Source organism: Microcaecilia unicolor, chromosome 1 (assembly GCF_901765095.1).
Source record: "Microcaecilia unicolor chromosome 1, aMicUni1.1, whole genome shotgun sequence".
NCBI classification, from domain to species: Eukaryota; Metazoa; Chordata; class Amphibia; order Gymnophiona; family Siphonopidae; genus Microcaecilia; species Microcaecilia unicolor.
The window spans coordinates 214,941,374-214,959,706 of NC_044031.1; the positions used below are offsets into that span (position 1 = coordinate 214,941,374).

The 18,333-nt window shown below is 43.0% G+C and overlaps 1 protein-coding gene across 1 annotated transcript in view; it reads left to right on the forward strand.

Annotated features, from left to right (window-relative positions):
• HERPUD2 (HERPUD family member 2) overlaps positions 1 to 18,333 on the forward strand; it is a 116,315-nt gene that overhangs the window by 18,864 nt on the left and 79,118 nt on the right. The window contains exons 3-4 of the mRNA XM_030204253.1: positions 8,392 to 8,469; positions 9,844 to 9,948. Of these exons, the coding sequence (XP_030060113.1) occupies positions 8,392 to 8,469; positions 9,844 to 9,948 (183 nt within the window). The remainder of the gene's footprint in view (positions 1 to 8,391; positions 8,470 to 9,843; positions 9,949 to 18,333) is intronic.

The window sequence follows — 18,333 nt, forward strand, 5'->3', positions numbered from 1 at the left end:
TAAAATGGAGCCCCGCCAACAGAATGACCGAGGTCCAACCCCCCCCCCCAAAACAACCAACAAACCTCAACCGAAGAAAAGAAATCCCACAAAAAACACGAGGTGCAACCCCCCCCCCCCCCCCAAGCCACCCACCGTCACGTACCTTTGCTGGCGGGGGACACGAAACCCCGCCAGCATAAGTCCTGTCTTCAGACTCCGGCGTGATCTTCAGCATTACTAGCCTCTGCAGGCAGGGCTTCTGTGCGTCTGACGTCATGCACGTACAGGACGTCAGACGCACATAACCCCGCCCAGCAGAGGCTAGCAATGCTGAAGAACATGCTGAGTCAGCAGACAACACAGGACTTCTGCTGGCGGGATTTTGGGTCCCCCGCCAGCAACACTACGCAACGGTGGGTGGGATGGCGGCGGCAGCGGGACTATCGTGGTGGGTGGGATGGCGGCGGCAGGGGGGGGGGGGAACATCGCGCGGAGGAGGCAGTGACGGCAAAAAAACAAACCCCTGCAATCTAGCAGCGCTTCCTTCACTCATCTTCAAAGCACCGCTTCCAGAAACCCCTGCCCCCACACACACACTCACTCATCTGGCAGCGCTACCAGACCCCCCCCCCCCCCCCCCACACCCCTCTTCATCCAAGTTGAACACCACAACACAACCCTCCAACACACACACTCTCTCTCTAAAAATCTCATCTGCCAGCGCATCCTGAACCCCCCAACACACACATACACTCTGTCTCATATGGCAGCGCTTCCAGAAACCACGTACACACACACACATATACACACCCACTCTCATCTGGCAGCGCTTCCTAAAACCCCTGCCACACCCACACACAGTCACTCACTAATCTGGCAGCTGTTGCTGAACCCCCCCCCCCCCACACACACACACACACACACTCACTCACTCTCATTTAGCCACACTTCCTAAACCACCCCACCACCACCACACACACACACACACACACACACACACACACACACTTTCTCTCTCATCTGGCAGCGCTACCTGAACCCCCCCCCCCCCCCCACACACACACACAAACTCACTCTCATCTGCAAACGCTTGATAAACCACCCCCCCACACTCATCTGGCAGCGCTTCCAGACCCCCCCCACACCCCTCTTCTTCCAAACTGAACCACCCAACACACCCCCCACACCCCTCCAACATACACACTCTCACAAAATCTCATCTGCCAAAGCTTCCTGAACCCCCCCCTCCACGCACCCCACCCCCACACAATCACTCTGTCTCATCTGGCAGTGCTTCCTGAAACCCCTGCCACCCCCCCCCCCCACACAATCACTCACTAATCTGGCAGCCGTACCTGAACCCCCCCCCCCCCAACACACACTTACTCACTCACTCTCATTTAGCCCCGCTTCCTGAACCCCCCCCCCCCCCCTACACACACACTCACTCACTCATCTGGCAGCGCTTCCTGAACCACCCACACCCCTCTTTTTCCAAGCTGAACCCCCCCCACACCCCCAAAACACACACACCCACACTCTCATCTGGCAGCGCTTCCAGAAACCCCATACACACACGCACTCACTCTATCTCTCATCTGGCAGCGCTACCTGAACCCCCCCTACCCCCTCCCCCCCCCACACACACACACTCACTCTCTCTCAACTGGCAGCGCTTCCTGAAACCCCATACACACACACTCCCTCACTCTGTCATCTGCCATTGCTTCCTGAACCCCCCCCACTCCCCAACACACACACACACACACACTCACTCTCTCACTTTCATCTGGCAGCACATCCTGAATCCCCCACACCCCTCTTCTTCCAAGCTGAACCCCTCCAACACATCCCCCCCACCCCACACACACACTCTCTCTCTCTCTTCCTCTCCTCCAGCACACCAATTGCTTAGGTGCAGTGGCAGCAATCTCAGACACCAGAGAAAGAGGGGGGGCCTGACACCATAGAGAGAGAGGGAGGGAGGTATCTCTGTCACACACACACTCTCTCTCTCTCTCTCTCACAGACAATGTGTTTGTCTCTCACTCTCATACACTCTATGTCTCACAGTGTATCACATTCACTCTCTATGTGTCACACAGTCACTTACATACTCGCTTGGTCTCATACACTCAGTCTCACAGACAATCTGTGCCTCACACACACTCTCATTCTCGCACACACTGTATCTGTGTGAAACACACTCTCTCTCTCTCTATCACACTGTGTCTCCCATACGCAATTGCACACACTCTCATTCTCACAGACACACTCACACCCAGACTCACTCTCTCTCTCTCACACACACACACACTCGCACTTTCACTCTCTCTATCACACACAGTCACTCTCACATACACTCTCCAAAACATACACATTATGAGGAAAACCTTGCTAGCGCCCGTTTCATATGTGTCAGAAACGGGCCTTTTTTACTAGTGTATAATAATAAAGAGATTTAAACACTCAAAAAGGCATGGGATGAACACAGAGGATCTCTAATTAGAAAATGGAAATTATAAAAAAAATAAACCTAACCTTAAATGGCTGCATGTGTGTGGATGTGTTAAGTGATGCTTGGATGGCAACTCTGGCTGTGATGAACTAGGGCCGATACCAGGCAGACTTGTATGGTCTGTGTTTCATATATGACAGTCTGATTTAGGATGGGTTGGAAAGGGTTTAGACAGGAACTTCAGTGGCTGAAACATGAGGGCAGTGCTGGACAGACTTTTACGGTCTGTGTCTCACAAATGAGAAGACAGACTGGAGTGGGCTTCGGCGGCAACTCCAGCAGTTGGAACCTAAGGCTAGACCTAGATAGACTTCTATGGTCTATATCCCAGAAACACCAAAGAAAGATAATAATCAAGTATATATTACCACACTTGTTGATTTTTAATCATGAATTGATGATGAGTGTGACTATTGGGCAGACTGGATAGACCGTTCAGGTCTTTATTTGCCCTCACTTACTATGTTAGTATTAATCCTCTTTGCTCCCGAGCTGATGCACAGACCTCAGCTCTGACATGGGCACGAGCATCAGATGTCACCTGACCTACTGGGGCATGCATGTGGCGACCTCTCAGCACACAGTGCCAATGAATCAAGAGACAAATCTTACATGTGCGCACCAGTGTGTTCCAAGTTCCAAAGTCCATTCCTTCCTTGGCTGCAGTGCTGTGGCTCAAGTCCAGAGAGAGACTGAGAGAGCTGACCGGAATTTTCTTTTATGTACTACTACTACTACTTGTAATTTCTATAGCGCTACTAGACGTACACAGCGCTACCATTAAAATTCTTGCAGGGATGGGTTTGGACGAGTTAAATTCTTGTGGGGATGGGTAAGATTTCTGTCTCTGTGCAACTCTCTAAAGTGATGTATGTGCCTAGGAAGAAAGAGGTAAAGGTTTGTGTGTGGAGCATGGAGAAACGAGGCAGTATGTGGAGAGGGGTGAGATAGGTAGGGATTTGTGTATGGGTGGGAGAGGAGGGGGGGTATGTGTGTAGGAGGGGCAACCTCAGGGACAGAGAAGTAGGGGTGTTTAGAGTTAGAGGAATAGAGAAGGAAGGGATCAAGGAGAGAGTACTGCATTTGAAGTGAGAGAGCGAGAGCTGAGGAGGGAGAAGCCTGAAGAAGAAAACATAGATTTATATTAAAATAAAGATAGATAAAGACCACATGGCCTGTCCAGTTTACCCATCCAAAATAAATCCAAATCCATGACTAGAATGTTACTCATACTAACATTATAAGAACTTAACTTAGAAACAAACAAAAAAGTACATAAAAATAAGTTCAAATCGCTTTCCTTTACTTCCTTCCTGTAGGGAGCCAAGTTGATGAAGAATAAGGAGCAACCCCCCCCCCCCCCCCGCCCATTAAAAACCAAAAAAACATTCCCATAGAACCTGGTGGAAACAAGTTAGAAAATCTTCAAATCCCCTTCTATTTCCTGTTGTCACTTTTCTGGTCCTTTTCTACTAAAGTTGTTAAGACTATAGAGCTTTCCCATGTTTGCAGCTTAAACAAAAGCATGGAATGGCAATTACAACCCTAATTACTTTACTGGGCAGATTGGATGGGCCATGTTGGTCTTTGTGCTAGCATTTACAGTTCTGTACAATCCTGTGTGATACATACTTATTATCCAAGCTAAAAATACCATATCGGAGATGGAAAGTTTTTGTTTTTTTTTTTAGTAGAAACATCAGTGTCCTTGTGCATGAACAAAAGGTGTATTGGCCTTTTTTTTTTTTTTTTTTTTACTATATTTTTGAATAGGTTTGCCAACAGATCCTTAACTCTATGGGTTAAAACCTGGTTCTTAGTAAAGTCCTTGTAAAAGTTCTGGTTTTTTTTAAAATAACATTTGTTTCAGCTTTGCTTTTTTTTGTTTTTGTTTTAAACAAGTGCTTTCAATGTGGGGATTAGATTAGTATCAACAGTGCTGCTGCTGATTGATGGATTGATTTTTGTGAGCATCCCGTGGGCAATGGAATGAGGAAATCAGCTTATTTGAGAGTGTGATCATTGCTTGCAGAGGAACCTTTTTATATAAAATAAATCTGCTGCCTATTATACTAAACAATTTACAATAAAACACACAATCTTTAAAACATCAGTTTCACATTCTTAAACAAAAAATGGACCTGCCAGTGCAAAAAGTTTATATCGTTATCTGTCAATACCAGACTCCTGTTCAATGTGTTAAACTGTTGTATTCAGACCAAATATGGACTAAATACTAACTGCCCATCTTAATTCAAATCTACTATTGTAGACTGTAACATCTATCACTGCTAACATAGGACAGACTGATTGCTCCTATCAAATAAAAAAGGTTTTGCTAAAAAGAAAAGCCTTGAGCTGCTTTAAATGTAGCAATATTTGTTAGCAACTGTAGAGTTGCAGCATGCTGATTCCACAGGATAGGTCCAGCATTTGAAAAAGTAACTTTCTCTCATAGGCAGATCAAATTTATAAGTAGCGTTAATAGTTAACAGTTTTGTGTTTTTCTCATGAGCGAAGTGCCCTTGCAGATCTATGTATCTTTTGGATAGATTGTAAATGAGAAGGAGCATTGTTCTGTAATGTTTTTATCAATCAACATAAGATTCAGAGTTTGACTTTGAGACACAGGGAGCCAGACTTGATGTTTAACGTAGTTAAAGGCAGTGCAGATACAATCCATCTGACAGAAATATATTTCCTTGTCATCTATACCAGACCAGTCCAGACTAATGGGTTGTGTCCATCTACCAGCGGAAGGAGACAGAGAAAACTGTTCCAAGTAAACCACCCCTTAAGGGTATCGTGCAGCCTGGCAGTATTTTCTCTGTCTCCTAGCGGATGGTGGACGGATGGTGCAGCTGCTCTGGATTGCTGGCTGGTATCTTCTGGTGACAGTGGAGCCAGGGGTGTGCTGGTTGCTGTGTTGGGGCTAGTTTTAGATGATACAGCAGTGGTCCTGAATTCCTCATCTGCCAGCTAGGGTGATATCCAGTGACCCTGGTTCCCTCCCCTTGCTGTCTTTCTAGCAGGGTGATAGTTGATTGTGGCATGGAGTAACTTGGCTCCCCTGTGGGGTTCTTCTTCTTCTGTGGTGGTAGGTATTTCTGAATGTCTGCCTCTGAGTTAAACCTTTATTTATTTCTGTCACTAGTGAAGGAGGTTGTTTAAAAAAAAAAGATTTGGCTTTATTATAGAAGCCTTTAATACCTTCTACTCTAGCTGATATGTTACTTGTGAAGAGTTTTAATACTGGTGGGGAGACTAAGCTTCTGTTAAATGTTAGGAATTTATTATAACAAGTGAAAATATACTGGGTCCAATATTCAGCCGGTGGTGAGCAGTACTTTTGTGTTCCACCACCGGCGTTAAACCCAGATATTCAGTGCCAGGCCATTTCCAGCAACCAGCATCAAATATCCAGTTTTTTTTTTTTTTTTAACTGCTAAAAAAAAAAAAAAGAAGCAGTTATTCAGAGCTAACTAACTGATTAACTTTTTAGCGGTTAAGGATAGGACAGCTATTTATGTGGCCTATTTTAACTGTTCTGCTCTGTCTCCTGATAGGCTGTCTCTACTCAGGAGATTATCATGCAGTTAACCAGAGTATAGAATATCACTGTGAGAACTCAGAACTCTTGAACCAAAATCTTTAATGGAAATTCAAACAAAAGGAATTAACTTACAGTTCTGGAGTTTTGAACAAGAGTGTCTGCCCTGCAGATCCGAGTCTCTCTACAAGCTCTTTCTCACTACAGAGATAAGCTGGGAGCTTTCAGCACTGGCTGAAGAGTGGATGCTGTTAATTCTTTTAAACTGGTAATAACTTGGTTATTTTACCGTAACTTGAAGGGAGAGTATGCAACAAATAGACTTACATACAGATCTTACAAAAGCATGCTGCAGACACACACTCAACCCCAGTTGAGAGAGACTGGGTTACAGCCCAGCATACACAGGGACAACGGCCAGCCAGTAGGAAAAGTCCCATAACACATAGAGAACTAGGACATGTGCTCAGGAAAAGCCTATCACAGAGCATCGCAGGAAGACTAGGATTTGTAGTCCAAAACCACTTCCCTGCCTGGGCACAAGCACTGTAAATTGCTACAGGCAGTGCAATCTGATATAAACAATGTCCAACATATGCATATAAACAACAAGCAACCTGCCTCCATGCAAGTAGGGCAGAACTTTAACCACTGAACATACCCGGTTAAGGGCTGAATATTCATTCCAAACTGGCTATGTCGCTAACCGTGGATATGCTATTTAACCAGTCAGTAGCCGTGTCTTGCCAGTTAAATTGCTTTGTATATTGAGGAAGGGGGGGCCTTGTTTTTGTTAGAGATGGGCTGTTATTTGAAATGAGTGTCTCTTGCTGGTAATAGAGCACCTTCTTCTTGAAGAACTAGCTTTTTGTTGTTGTTGTTAAATAGAAGCACACATGACAGAGATCAGGGGGACGGCAGAGACACCGGAGTCCCAGGCTAAGGTTGGCCTGAGTGGACCAGCAGGTCTGTGTGTGCCAGCCATATAGCTGGGCATGCTGGCTTGCTAGCCAGTGCTGAAAGTCATGCGGGAGCTGGTAGCTGAGTCGGGTTTCCAGAATGAATATGCATGTGATGTGTGCCCCAGTAGGGCATGGAGTCCTCAAAACACACGGAGGGCAGTGCAAAGGTCAAAAGGAAAGGCTTTATTCTGTACCACAGGAAAGATAAACATGCTTGTTTCCTCACAGGCTACAGTCACTTCTTAACTCTGAAGTTCAAGGACATTTCTCCTTCCTCCTTAACTTGACTTGCTGTTGACTGCACAGTTCTGGGAATACTCCACCCTCAGGTTCCCGCTTGCTCTCTTGCTTGGAAACCTCTGTATTAGGGCCTTCTGCTTGCTTTTTCTCCTCGAAACCTCTGAATTAGGGCCTCGCTGTTCAGCCTCAGGGCTTTTAAAACCCTCCTGGCCTGAATCCTGCCCCTTTGATTCAGGCTGAGCCTCAGCAGACCAGCACCACCTGCTGCAAGGTGGCTGAACTGTATTAGCCTCCACCTTGGCAGACTTGGGCACCTGCCAAAAGGGGAATGAACTGCACCAGCGAGGGAGTGTTTCCAGCACCTATGTCATTCACACCCTCACAATGCATAAGAGAAGTTCATTCATCGTCTTCATTATGTGCATATTTATTGTGGATATCTTGAAAACCTGACTGGCTTGAGTGTGTTCCAAAGCCTGGGTTGAGAACCCCCTGCTTTAAATACTCCTGCTGGCATTAGGTCTCTCTCCCCCACCCCCCACCGAGATCACATGATAGGAAGAAGAGGAAGTGAACTGCTACACATGGGGTCACTTCGTTCTCTGCTGGCTTAGACCAGACTGTCTATGTGAACTTCGGGTTCACAAAAGCAGTTGTTTAAGCCAGCAGAGGAGGAGAAAGTGACCCAATGTGCAGCAGCTCACTTCTTTCTCCTCGTGCCATATATTCTCTGTGGGAGAGGGGGCAGAGAAAGGTGAGTGTACCATTGGGGAGGGCAGGGGAGGCTGGAGCTTGAAGAGAGAAATAAGAATTTTTGGGCTATAAGAAGGGGAAATTTTGTGTAAAAATGCTATAAATAAACAGCTTGGAATTTTGCAGATTTCCCCCAGGAGTATCTAAAGCTACAAGGTCAAATTTTATGCTCACTAAATAAATTGAGGGGATAAGTAATGGCAATTGGTGTGATAAGGATGTGATCAAGTGTTATCTACCTTAGGGCCAGCTGCATAAAATGGGCACCACAGCAGGTAGTGCACAGTAGCTATTAGTATGCAACCCCCTAAATGTGTTTGCTCCACACCAGTATTGATAGTGTCGCTTCTACAAATGCTTCTTCATTTTTCCCATTTTTTCCTCAGTCAGCGAAGGATCAAAGACTTGTGTATTCTGGCAAACTACTTCTTGATCACCTACAGTTGAAAGATATTCTCAGAAAAGTAAGTTTCATATAAATGTCATTGTTATGTTTTAGGGCCAATGTACAGATTATATGTATTGCTGGGGAAAATGTGAAATATGGAAGTAGTGTGTGCACTGAAAATATAAATGAGTAAAGGGTCTCAAGGTATTCTACTATGTTTGTTCAGATTTAATATACCACCTTTCAACAATCCAAGGTGGTGTACAAACTTAAAAAAAAAAAAGTAGCAATCAGAAAAGAATTCCAACTTATAAAAGGAAAGGAGAAAAGAAAACGGAGGGGGATAGAGGCAGGCAGTAGACAGGTGTGCACCGTGTAATGCCCTCGTACATCTGAGATAAAAGGTGGATTTTCAAAGTGGCCTTTAATTTAGGGTAGGAAGCTTCCAGTTACAGCTAAACTATTTATGGCAGAAATTTTGAATGAAATAACTTTTGAAGAATTATTGTAATCATGGGGGTGGGAACAGACACAATCGTATAAGGCTACTTTCCTTGTAAGAAACTATGCTAAAAATATAAAAGAACAGTGAAGAAATGGCGTCTGCCCATTCTCTCTTACCTTGCTAGTTTTACATCTTTTCTCCTGTTTTTCCACTGTTAAGGGTAGTTAGGGTTGATTTATGGTCGGTGAGAGTGGTGTATGCTGGAGACCTGAGTTTGATCCCAAAACTGTTTCTTGGCTAGGCAAGAGTGCCTGCCTGGTGAACCTCTACAGAGGACATTCATTCAACTTTCAAGAGCTCAAGTCTAGCCATTTCTTATTTACTGGGTTCCAGAGGGAACTGTGTGGTATGGCTCCTGTTTAGGAGCTATGGCTGTAGTATATTTTGGTAGGGTTGAAAATTGAATTAGGAGGAAATCATAGGTAGCTGATGAAAGCTAATGGTGATGTAGTATGTAGTCCATGACGCAGTTTTTCATTTGAGCTGGTGGGGGTGAGGGGCTATGAGAGTGTCCTTTTTAAGAAAACAAATTTATGTACCGCTTTGTGTTCCACTATGTGGTAATGACACTGATTCCTCACACGAGGAACAATTAAGAACTAACAACATTAAAACAGTAGACATAAAAGACATTGTAATAGAGAGAGAGAGAAGGAAAAAGTCCCTTTATTTTTTTTTACTTTCCACTTTTTCATCTCTTATGGGAAGCACCAAGGCACATGCTCCTTTCTTTAGAATTCTAACCATTCAGAAGTTTCTCCACATCCATTTTAGATGCTGCCATCTTATACAATCAGGAAATTGAATTAAATAGCAAACCTTGGGAGGATAAGTGTAACTTTTTTTTTTTTGTATCTTTAACCAAAGCTTCAAAGCGGATTTTTGTCTTTGTAAGTTTCTCTAAAGTTAATTGTTTTAATTACTTTTTCTGGTGTTGAATTTTAGCAAGATGAGTATCACATGGTTCATTTAGTGTGTGCCTCCCGAACTCCTCCGGGATCTCCAAAACCGAGCACCAGTAGAGAGAGCATTGAAACCAGCAGCAGTTCTGTAAGTTACTTTGTGTGAGAGCGTGAGCTCAGCTGTTTTATTTGTATCCCTTATTACTTGTGAGCAATATTTTTGTTCAATTACTGTTAATTTGTGACCATCTCTGGGGAAAAGGTGACTAAAGCAGCAGCTTCAAATGTTGAGACTGGGTGATTTTCACGTCATGGGTCCATAAGCAGTCTGAAAAAGTTACGTTTGAACTTGGGTAACTTTTTCTTTTTTTTTCCACATACAAAGATGGGGTTTGGACTGTTGAATTACAAATTGTTCTAACAGAATTCATTAAAACCTCTTTTTTTTTTTTTTTTGGGTTGTTTCTGATGATTTTAATTGCCTTTTCCCAGAGTTGGTCACATTTGGTAATACTGTTTATTTTAATAATACAACACATTTGGTCATCAGTTTGCCCATAAATTTTTTTTATTATCCAGTTCTTTCAATCGCCTGTTTACACTTTAAACTAGCATTTTGTATATCTGATAACAGCCATTAAAACGGTGAAGTGTATAATGCTTAAAAGGAAGGTCTCAAGTTTTATGTCTTAGAAAGCATTTGAAATACATGGTCACTTTTTTTTTTAATTTCTGTTCTGCTTTGGATGTCGGCAGAGAAGGTTTTCATCAAGAAAATTGAATAGGTGTGTGTTTCAGGATATGTACACTTGGGTATTAGTCATACTATATGTACATAATTTACTTATATATGGTCTAAGAATGTTACCTTGAAACCAGATCAGTTTGGTCCTCCCAGGTATTTTCCATACATTTGTATGAAAAGGGTATTGAACTAAAAAAAACATTGTTAGACACATTTGTCAGTCCTAAATCTCCTATTTAACTACAGATGTAAAATTACATAAGAACATAAGAATAGCCATGCTGGGTCAGACCACTGGTCCATCTAGCCAAGTATCCTGCTTCCAACAGTGGCCAATCCAGGTCACAAGTACCTGGCAGAAACCCAAATAGTAGCAGCATTCCATGCTACCAATCCCAGGGCAAGCAGTGACTTCCCCACTGTCTATCTCCAATAGCAGACTATGAACTTTTCCTCCAAGAAACATGTTCAAACCTTTTTTTTAAACTCATAAGTACATAAGTATTGCCATACTGGGATAGACCAAAGGTCCATCAAGCCCAACATCCTGTTTCTAACAGTGGCCAATCCAGGTTATAAGTACCTGGCAAGATCCCAAAACAGTATAATACATTTTATGCTGCTTATCATAAGCAGTGGTTTTTCCTCAAGTCCATTTTAATAATGGCGTATGTGTTTTTCTTTTAGGAAGCTATCCAAAACCTTTTTAAAATCCTGCTAAGCTGCTTGCCTTTTTTTTTTTTTTTTTTATTATTGAGAGCAAAATAAACCATATACAATAACAATGACACCAAGGGAACTATCGCCAAATAGATTACAATAGCAAAAGCTAACTCTAATCCCAGATACAAACACCTTATGCTAACACAACCCTCTCCCCTCCCAAAGAAAAAAAAACAATCCCCCTCCCCACTTATGAACCAAGTAAAGAAGAGTCATGGTGTGAGGTCCATTGCACATACAGGTGCCAAATATGGTGATAAGCCAGTATATGACCTGTGCACAAGGCTGTTAATTTAGAAATCAAGTGAATATAGTCTAATTTGCGCAGAATCGCACAAAGACCAGGAAGAATGGGTTTCTTCCATGCTGCTGCTAGAACAAGCTTGCTGGCCACAAAAACATGTGTAACCAGTCGATGGATGGGTGACTTCACTCCCTGGGGTTTAAAATGTAAAGGGCAATAATCCATTTTCAAGGGATAAGAGACCTGGGTTAAACGGAAGACAAATTTCAAAACATTAGTCCACAATGTTTGGGCATGAGGGCAGGCCCACCAAATGGGGAAACGTATCCCCCTCTAGCCCACACTGTCACCAGCACAGAGTTCACCCCAAATGGAACATTTTAGCCAAGTACAGAGGGGTGTAATACCAGCAATAAAGTATTTTATAGCCATTTTCCACTAAAGTATTAAATATAGATACTTTAAGTAGAGATTTAAACACCCATTGTACATATTCATAAGATACACCCAGTGCCTTCTCCCACTTCAACAGGTAGTGCATAATAGGCTTGCGATATGACAGAAGAGCCCTATATAATCGGGAAACACCCTCCCTCCCTCCTTCACCAACCATTGCTCCCTCAAGAAGGGTCTCTGCCATGCCCAATTCTCCCCTCGCAGCTGGCAATACTGAAAAATAGGCCATATTCCTTGTGTGCGTCATCAAAGGAGAGTAATTGCCCCCTCCTCCCATACCTGACCAAGCTCACAGAGACCCAAGCCCTCCCAGGTGCGGGATTGAGGCGCCCGTTGTTTGAAGCTGACTTTCCACCCCTGCTAAATGCTTGTGAAGTAGATCCTCTGTAAGATATCATTCCTTTCATACATGAGCCCTCAACACCATAAAGTGTCCACACATAACAGCTTTGAGGCCTTCCCACAAATTTACCTGGTGAAACCTCTCTATTATCATTCAGTTGGACATAATCTTTAATCTGGTGCTCAAGCTGCGAAACATTTGTCATATCCAATAACAATGTATCTTCTAAGCGCCAAGGCAATGGAACTCACAATGCCGAAGAAGAATTTAGCTGGGGCATGATCCGACCAGGTGCAAGGCACTATTCACTGAAAGTGAAAAAGATGAAAAATTGAGCCAAAAATCAACTTGAGAGGAGGAATTATGCACAGAGGAAAAATATGTGTAATCCCAATGGACAGGACTGGCATGTCACCAAAGGTCCAGCAGCTGCCAACGTGCGAAAAATGTATGTAACAGTTCACGATCACGTTGCGTGTATTGTACCCTTACTGCAGAATTATCCAGCTGAGGGTTCAAAGTGAGGTTAAAATCTCCCCCTTATAGTAGAGAACCCTCCCTGTATTTCAAAAGAAACTGGTCTAGATGGTTAAACTCCCTATGATCTGCATTGGGGCCATATGAGTTTACTAAAGTATACTTCTGATTCCTTATAGAGAAAATGAATAACAAAAAACGTCCCCCTTTGGCCCTAATAATCTTCACAATTTGCCAAGATTTGGAGTCTTTAAAAGCTTCCAGACCCCCCCCCCCCCCCCCCCAAGTGTCTTAGTATTATCACAGAAGCAAAATAGAGGAGAGGGTAGTTTTACGATGGTGACATAAATGTTCATGTGTTGGTTTTAGATGAGTCTCCAGAACCAGGTAATATCCACCTTAAGTTGAAGGAACTCCCGAAAAAGGAGCTGCCGCTTCATAGGCGTATTCAATCCCCTGACTTTCAGGAGCACTAGTGATATATCAGACATCTAAGTAAAAGATTGAAGAAATCAAATTGGAATTAACCCTACAACCAGTCCTCCCCTCAACTTCCCAACCTAGCATCCTCCCCCTACTCGCATAACAGTGCTTCCATATCTTCCCACCCCATACCCTCCTCATAAATCTGAGACACCCCACTTTCAAAAGGAGAGGTGTCAAACAGAGGAAGTGTCCCAAACCTCCACCCACAGCATAAACTTCAAAAACAGTAAATAAAATTAAACTGAGAAACCCCAATAACCAGTGGATAAACAGATAACGCGTTATGAGCAAAGAAAGAGAGCCCACAGAATATTCAATAGCCCAGAGAGTCTGGACTGCCCATCCCCCTACTACATGCAGAAAGTAGAGTCTTGCAATATGCTGTACCCCATAAACATCCAAACATTGTACAGCTTCTGGCAAAAAACAAAAGGGTTCAGGTTATAACATCAGATGAGTTGACCAGCAGATTGTTGGTGTTGCAGGCATTTATGTCCCTTCGCCACCCGTTGCCACTTGGGGTGAGAATGTAAGTTGGAGGCGGATCGAGCTGAACTCGACGCTGGAGTCGCCACCATTGGACCCCCCTCTGGAAGAACCTCGCAGGTCTCAAAGAGAGATTTAACGGTGTAGGTGCCCATCTTTATAGAAAGCAAGGGCAAAAGGATGCCTCCATCGATACCGAATGCCCAGCTCACGAAGCTTCAGAGTGACAGGTTTCAGGTCAGCCCGAACATTTAAGTGTAGCTGAGGCCAAATCTTGATACACTTCCACATTATATGAGTCCCATTGGAAGTTGTTAACTTGGCGGGCTGGTTTTAATACACATTCTTTAAGCTTGAAATTTTGGAAATGGGCAATAATACCCTTAGAAAGATTGTTCTGTGTTGGACCCAGAGCCCTGTGGGACCGCTTCAGTAAAATAGCTCTAGGATCTATTTGGGCCCTGGCATTTGATAGCAAGGAGCTGAGCAGCCATTGAACCACAGATTCACAGTCTAAATATGCTGGAGTTTCAGGGAGACCCTGGAAATGCAGGTTTTGCCGGTGGCTGCGATTTTCCAAATCTTCTAGCTTGTTGGCCAAGATGAATATCTACATAAGTACATAAGCATCGCCATGCTGGGACAGACCAAGGGTCCATCGACCCAGCACCCTGTCTCCAACAGCGGCCAAAAGAACAAACAATTTGTCCCACTCATCCCAGAAATAGTGGATTTTTCCCACATCCATTCAATAACATTCTATGGCCTTTTCCTCCAGGAAGCCGTTCAACCCTTTTTTAAATTGTGCTAAGTCAACCGCCTTAACCACTTTTTCCAACTATGAATTCCAGCGTTGAGTGAAGAAAAATTTCCTCCGATTCGTTCTAAATTTACTACACTGTAGCTTCGTTGCATGCCCCCTTGGCGTAGTATTTTTGGAAAGCATAAACAGACGCTCCACATCGACCCTTTCCACTCATTATCTTATAGACCTCTATCATATCTCCCCTCAGCCGCCTTTTCTCCAAGCTGAAGAGCCCCAGCCTCTTCAGCCTTTCCTCATAGGGAAGTCATCCCATTCCCTGTATCATCTTTGTTGCCCTTCTCTGTACCTTTTCTATTTCCACTATATCTTTTTTTTTTTTTTTTTTTTTTTTTGAGGTGCGCGACCAGAATTGCACACAATACTCGAGGTGCGGTCGCACCATGGAGTGATACAATGGCAGAATAATATCCTCATTTTTGTTTTCCATCCCTTTCCTAGTACTACCCAACATTCTATTTGCTTTCCTAGCCGCAGCAGCACATTGAGCAGAAAGTTTCAAAGTATCATCAACAATGACACTTAGGTCCCTTTCTTGGTCCATGACTACTAACGCTGAACCCTGCATGACGTAGCTATAGTTTGGGTTCCTCTTTCCCACATGCATCACTTTGCACTTGTTCGCATTAAACGTCATCTGCCATTTAGACGCCCAGTCTCGTAAGGTCCTCTTGTAATTTTTCACAATTTTCCTGTGATTTGATGACTTTGAATAACTTTGTGTCATCAGCAAATTTGATTACCTCACTAGTTACCCCCATCTCTAGGTCATTTATGAATATGTTAAAAAGCAGAGGTCCCAGCACAGATCTGCTACTTGCCAATCCAAGGAGCCCACCACCTCTGATTGCTCATCTAGTCAGTTCTCGGCTTCCTTCAGACGATTACCCAGATCGTGGATCTCACCATGCAAGTCTGCTCTCAATGTTGCGAGGTCCGAATGGACCACCTTAAGGTCAGTCTTGATCTCCTGAAGCCAATCCTTCAATTCAGGAAAAGGCGCCACCTCGGTCACCAAGTGGCCATCTCCTGTTTCAAACAAATCACGAGACGACAGTCTCCTGGACTGTTCCAACTCGTGTGGGGCCACTTGCTGCTGGCCTTCCACGTAAATCCTGGTCGACCCGATCCACTGAATCTAGACACGAGCTCCGCCATTCAACACTGGCAGCAAATGTCACTGGATGCTGAGGTATCTCCAGATAACGCTGTGAGCAGACGGAAGCATGCTATTCAAGCAGCCATACTGCTTTGTGATGTCACTTCCAAGCCAAGCTAACTGCTTTTACTACATTCTCTGGAAACGAATTCCAGAGTTTAAGTAAATGTTGAGTGAAGAAATATTCTCTGACTCATTTTAAATTTATTACTTTGTAGCTTTATTGAGTGCCCCCTAGTCCTGGTATTTTTGGAAAAAGTAAACAAGCGATTCACATCTACCCGTTCTACTCCACTCATTATTTTATAGACCTCTATCATATCTCTCCATATCCGTCTTTTCTCCAAGCTGAAGAGCCCTAGACGCTTTAGCCTTTCCTTATAGGGAAGTCGTCTCATCCTCTTTATCATTGTCGTCGCCCTTCTCTGTACATTTTTTAATTCCACTATATCTTTTTTTGAGATGCGGTGACCAGAATTGCACACAATATTCGAGGTGCGGTCACACCATGGAGCGATACAATAGCATTATAGCGTCCTCATTTATGTTTTCCATTCCTTTCCTTAATAATACCTAACATTCTATTTGCTTTCTTAATCGCTGCTGCACACTGAGCAGAGGGTTTTAGCGTATCAGTTATGCTAACCACTGTTACCACATCCTTTAGCAGTGAGTTTCAGAGCTTAACTATTCTTTGAGTGAAAAATTTTCCTCCTATTTGTTTTAAAAGTATTTCCATGTAATTTGAGTGTCCCCTGGTCTTTGTACTTTTTGAAAACGTGAAAAGTCGATTCACTTTTACCCGTTCTACACCACTTAGGATTTTGTAGATCTCAGTCTTATCTCCCCTCAGCCATCTCTTTTCCAAGCTGAAGAGCCCTAACCTCTTTAGCCTTTTCTCATATGAGAGGAGTTTCATCCCCTTTTTGTCATATTGGTTGCACTTCTTTGAACCTTTTCTAATTCTGCTCTTTTTTTTTTTTTTTGATACAGTGTCCAGAATTGAATGCAATTCTCAAGGTGAGGTCGCACCATGGCGCGATAGAAAGGCATTATAATATTCTTGGTCTTATTTTTGCATCCCTTTCCTAATAATTCCTGGCATCCTGTTTGCTTTTTTTGGCTTCTGCTGCACACTGTGCAGAAGATTTCAGCATATTGTCTACACTGACGCCTAAATCTGTTCCTTGGTTGCTGACTCCTGAGTGGACCTAGCATTAGGTAACTATTATTTGGATTATTCTTCCCAACGTACATGACTTTGCATTTGTCCACATTAAATTTCATCTGCCATTTGGGTGCTCAGTCTTCCAGTTTCCTAAGGTCTTTCTGCAATTTTTAAATCCGCATGTGTTTTGACAACTTTGAATAGTTTTGTGTCATCTGCAGATTTAATCGCCTCACTTGTTCCGATTTCCAGATCATTTAAAAATATGTTAAATAGCATCAATCCCAGTTCAGATCCCTGCGGCATTCTCACTATTCACCCTCCTCCACTGAGAAAAATGTCCATTTAAATCTATCCTCTGTTTTCTGTCCAATAACCAATTCCTAATCCACAAAAGGACATTGCCTCCTATCCCATGACTTTTTAATTCTCTCAGGAGTCTCTCATGAGGAATTTTGTCAAAATCAGCTTGGTAAAAAATATTGCTAAAACCTGAGAAATAAGCGTATACTAAGGTTAACCCTCTTTCATGTTAAGCTCATTGATTTTATGTTGTCTTTTTTTTTAATTAAAGAATTCAATAGACAAGCAAATATACAATACAGTGGTTCAAGTTTAACTTTCAAAACAAATCCAATGCCTAACTAAACCTCTCCCTACCCCTTCCCCTAAACTAAATGAAGGCATTTAGTAAAAAAAATAGCACATCAGATAGCCGTTGTTTTCATTGTAAATGATGCGCAAATCCACTTCCAAATTTTTCTTTTCCAGCGCTATCTTAGGGTGTCTGTAGGTAGTATACTAGAAGTCAGTAATTGTGAGTATTCAACAGCAAGGAATAAAAAAAATTAAAAAAAAACTATGCAAATTATGAAGAGTACAAACATCTCAGGAGACCACAGGACTATGCAAAATGGCAGTATCCAATAGCCACTGTCACTAAGCCCAAGAGAATTGATATAACATTTGCTAGAGTTGATACTATATCAGCTTCGGTAATATATGCGCTTTATTGTTTCAGAAGTGGTTTCAGGTGAAAGCTAATTACTTGGAAGTCAATAAAAAGGTAAAAAGCAAAACAATGTTTTCAACTGGTTATTAAACATAATCACTATCTAAATGACCTATCACTAAGGTGTCCCAAGGTTCCCTTCCGTATAATAATGAACCCGTACCCTATCTCCAACCGGAAAAAAACTTTCGCCACCAACAGGAGAAGAAAAGAGAAAAAAAATTATTATTTATCCGTCCAAGGATGATCACAACATCAAGATGTTAATGGCACAACTAGCCGGTCATCAACGAATATAAGAGGGGAAGGGCTTGTACTCTGATGACCCATACCCCAAAGAATAGTGAACATCCAGAACATATATTTACCCCTCCCCCCACACAAAAAAACCCAAAAACAAACCAACAAAAA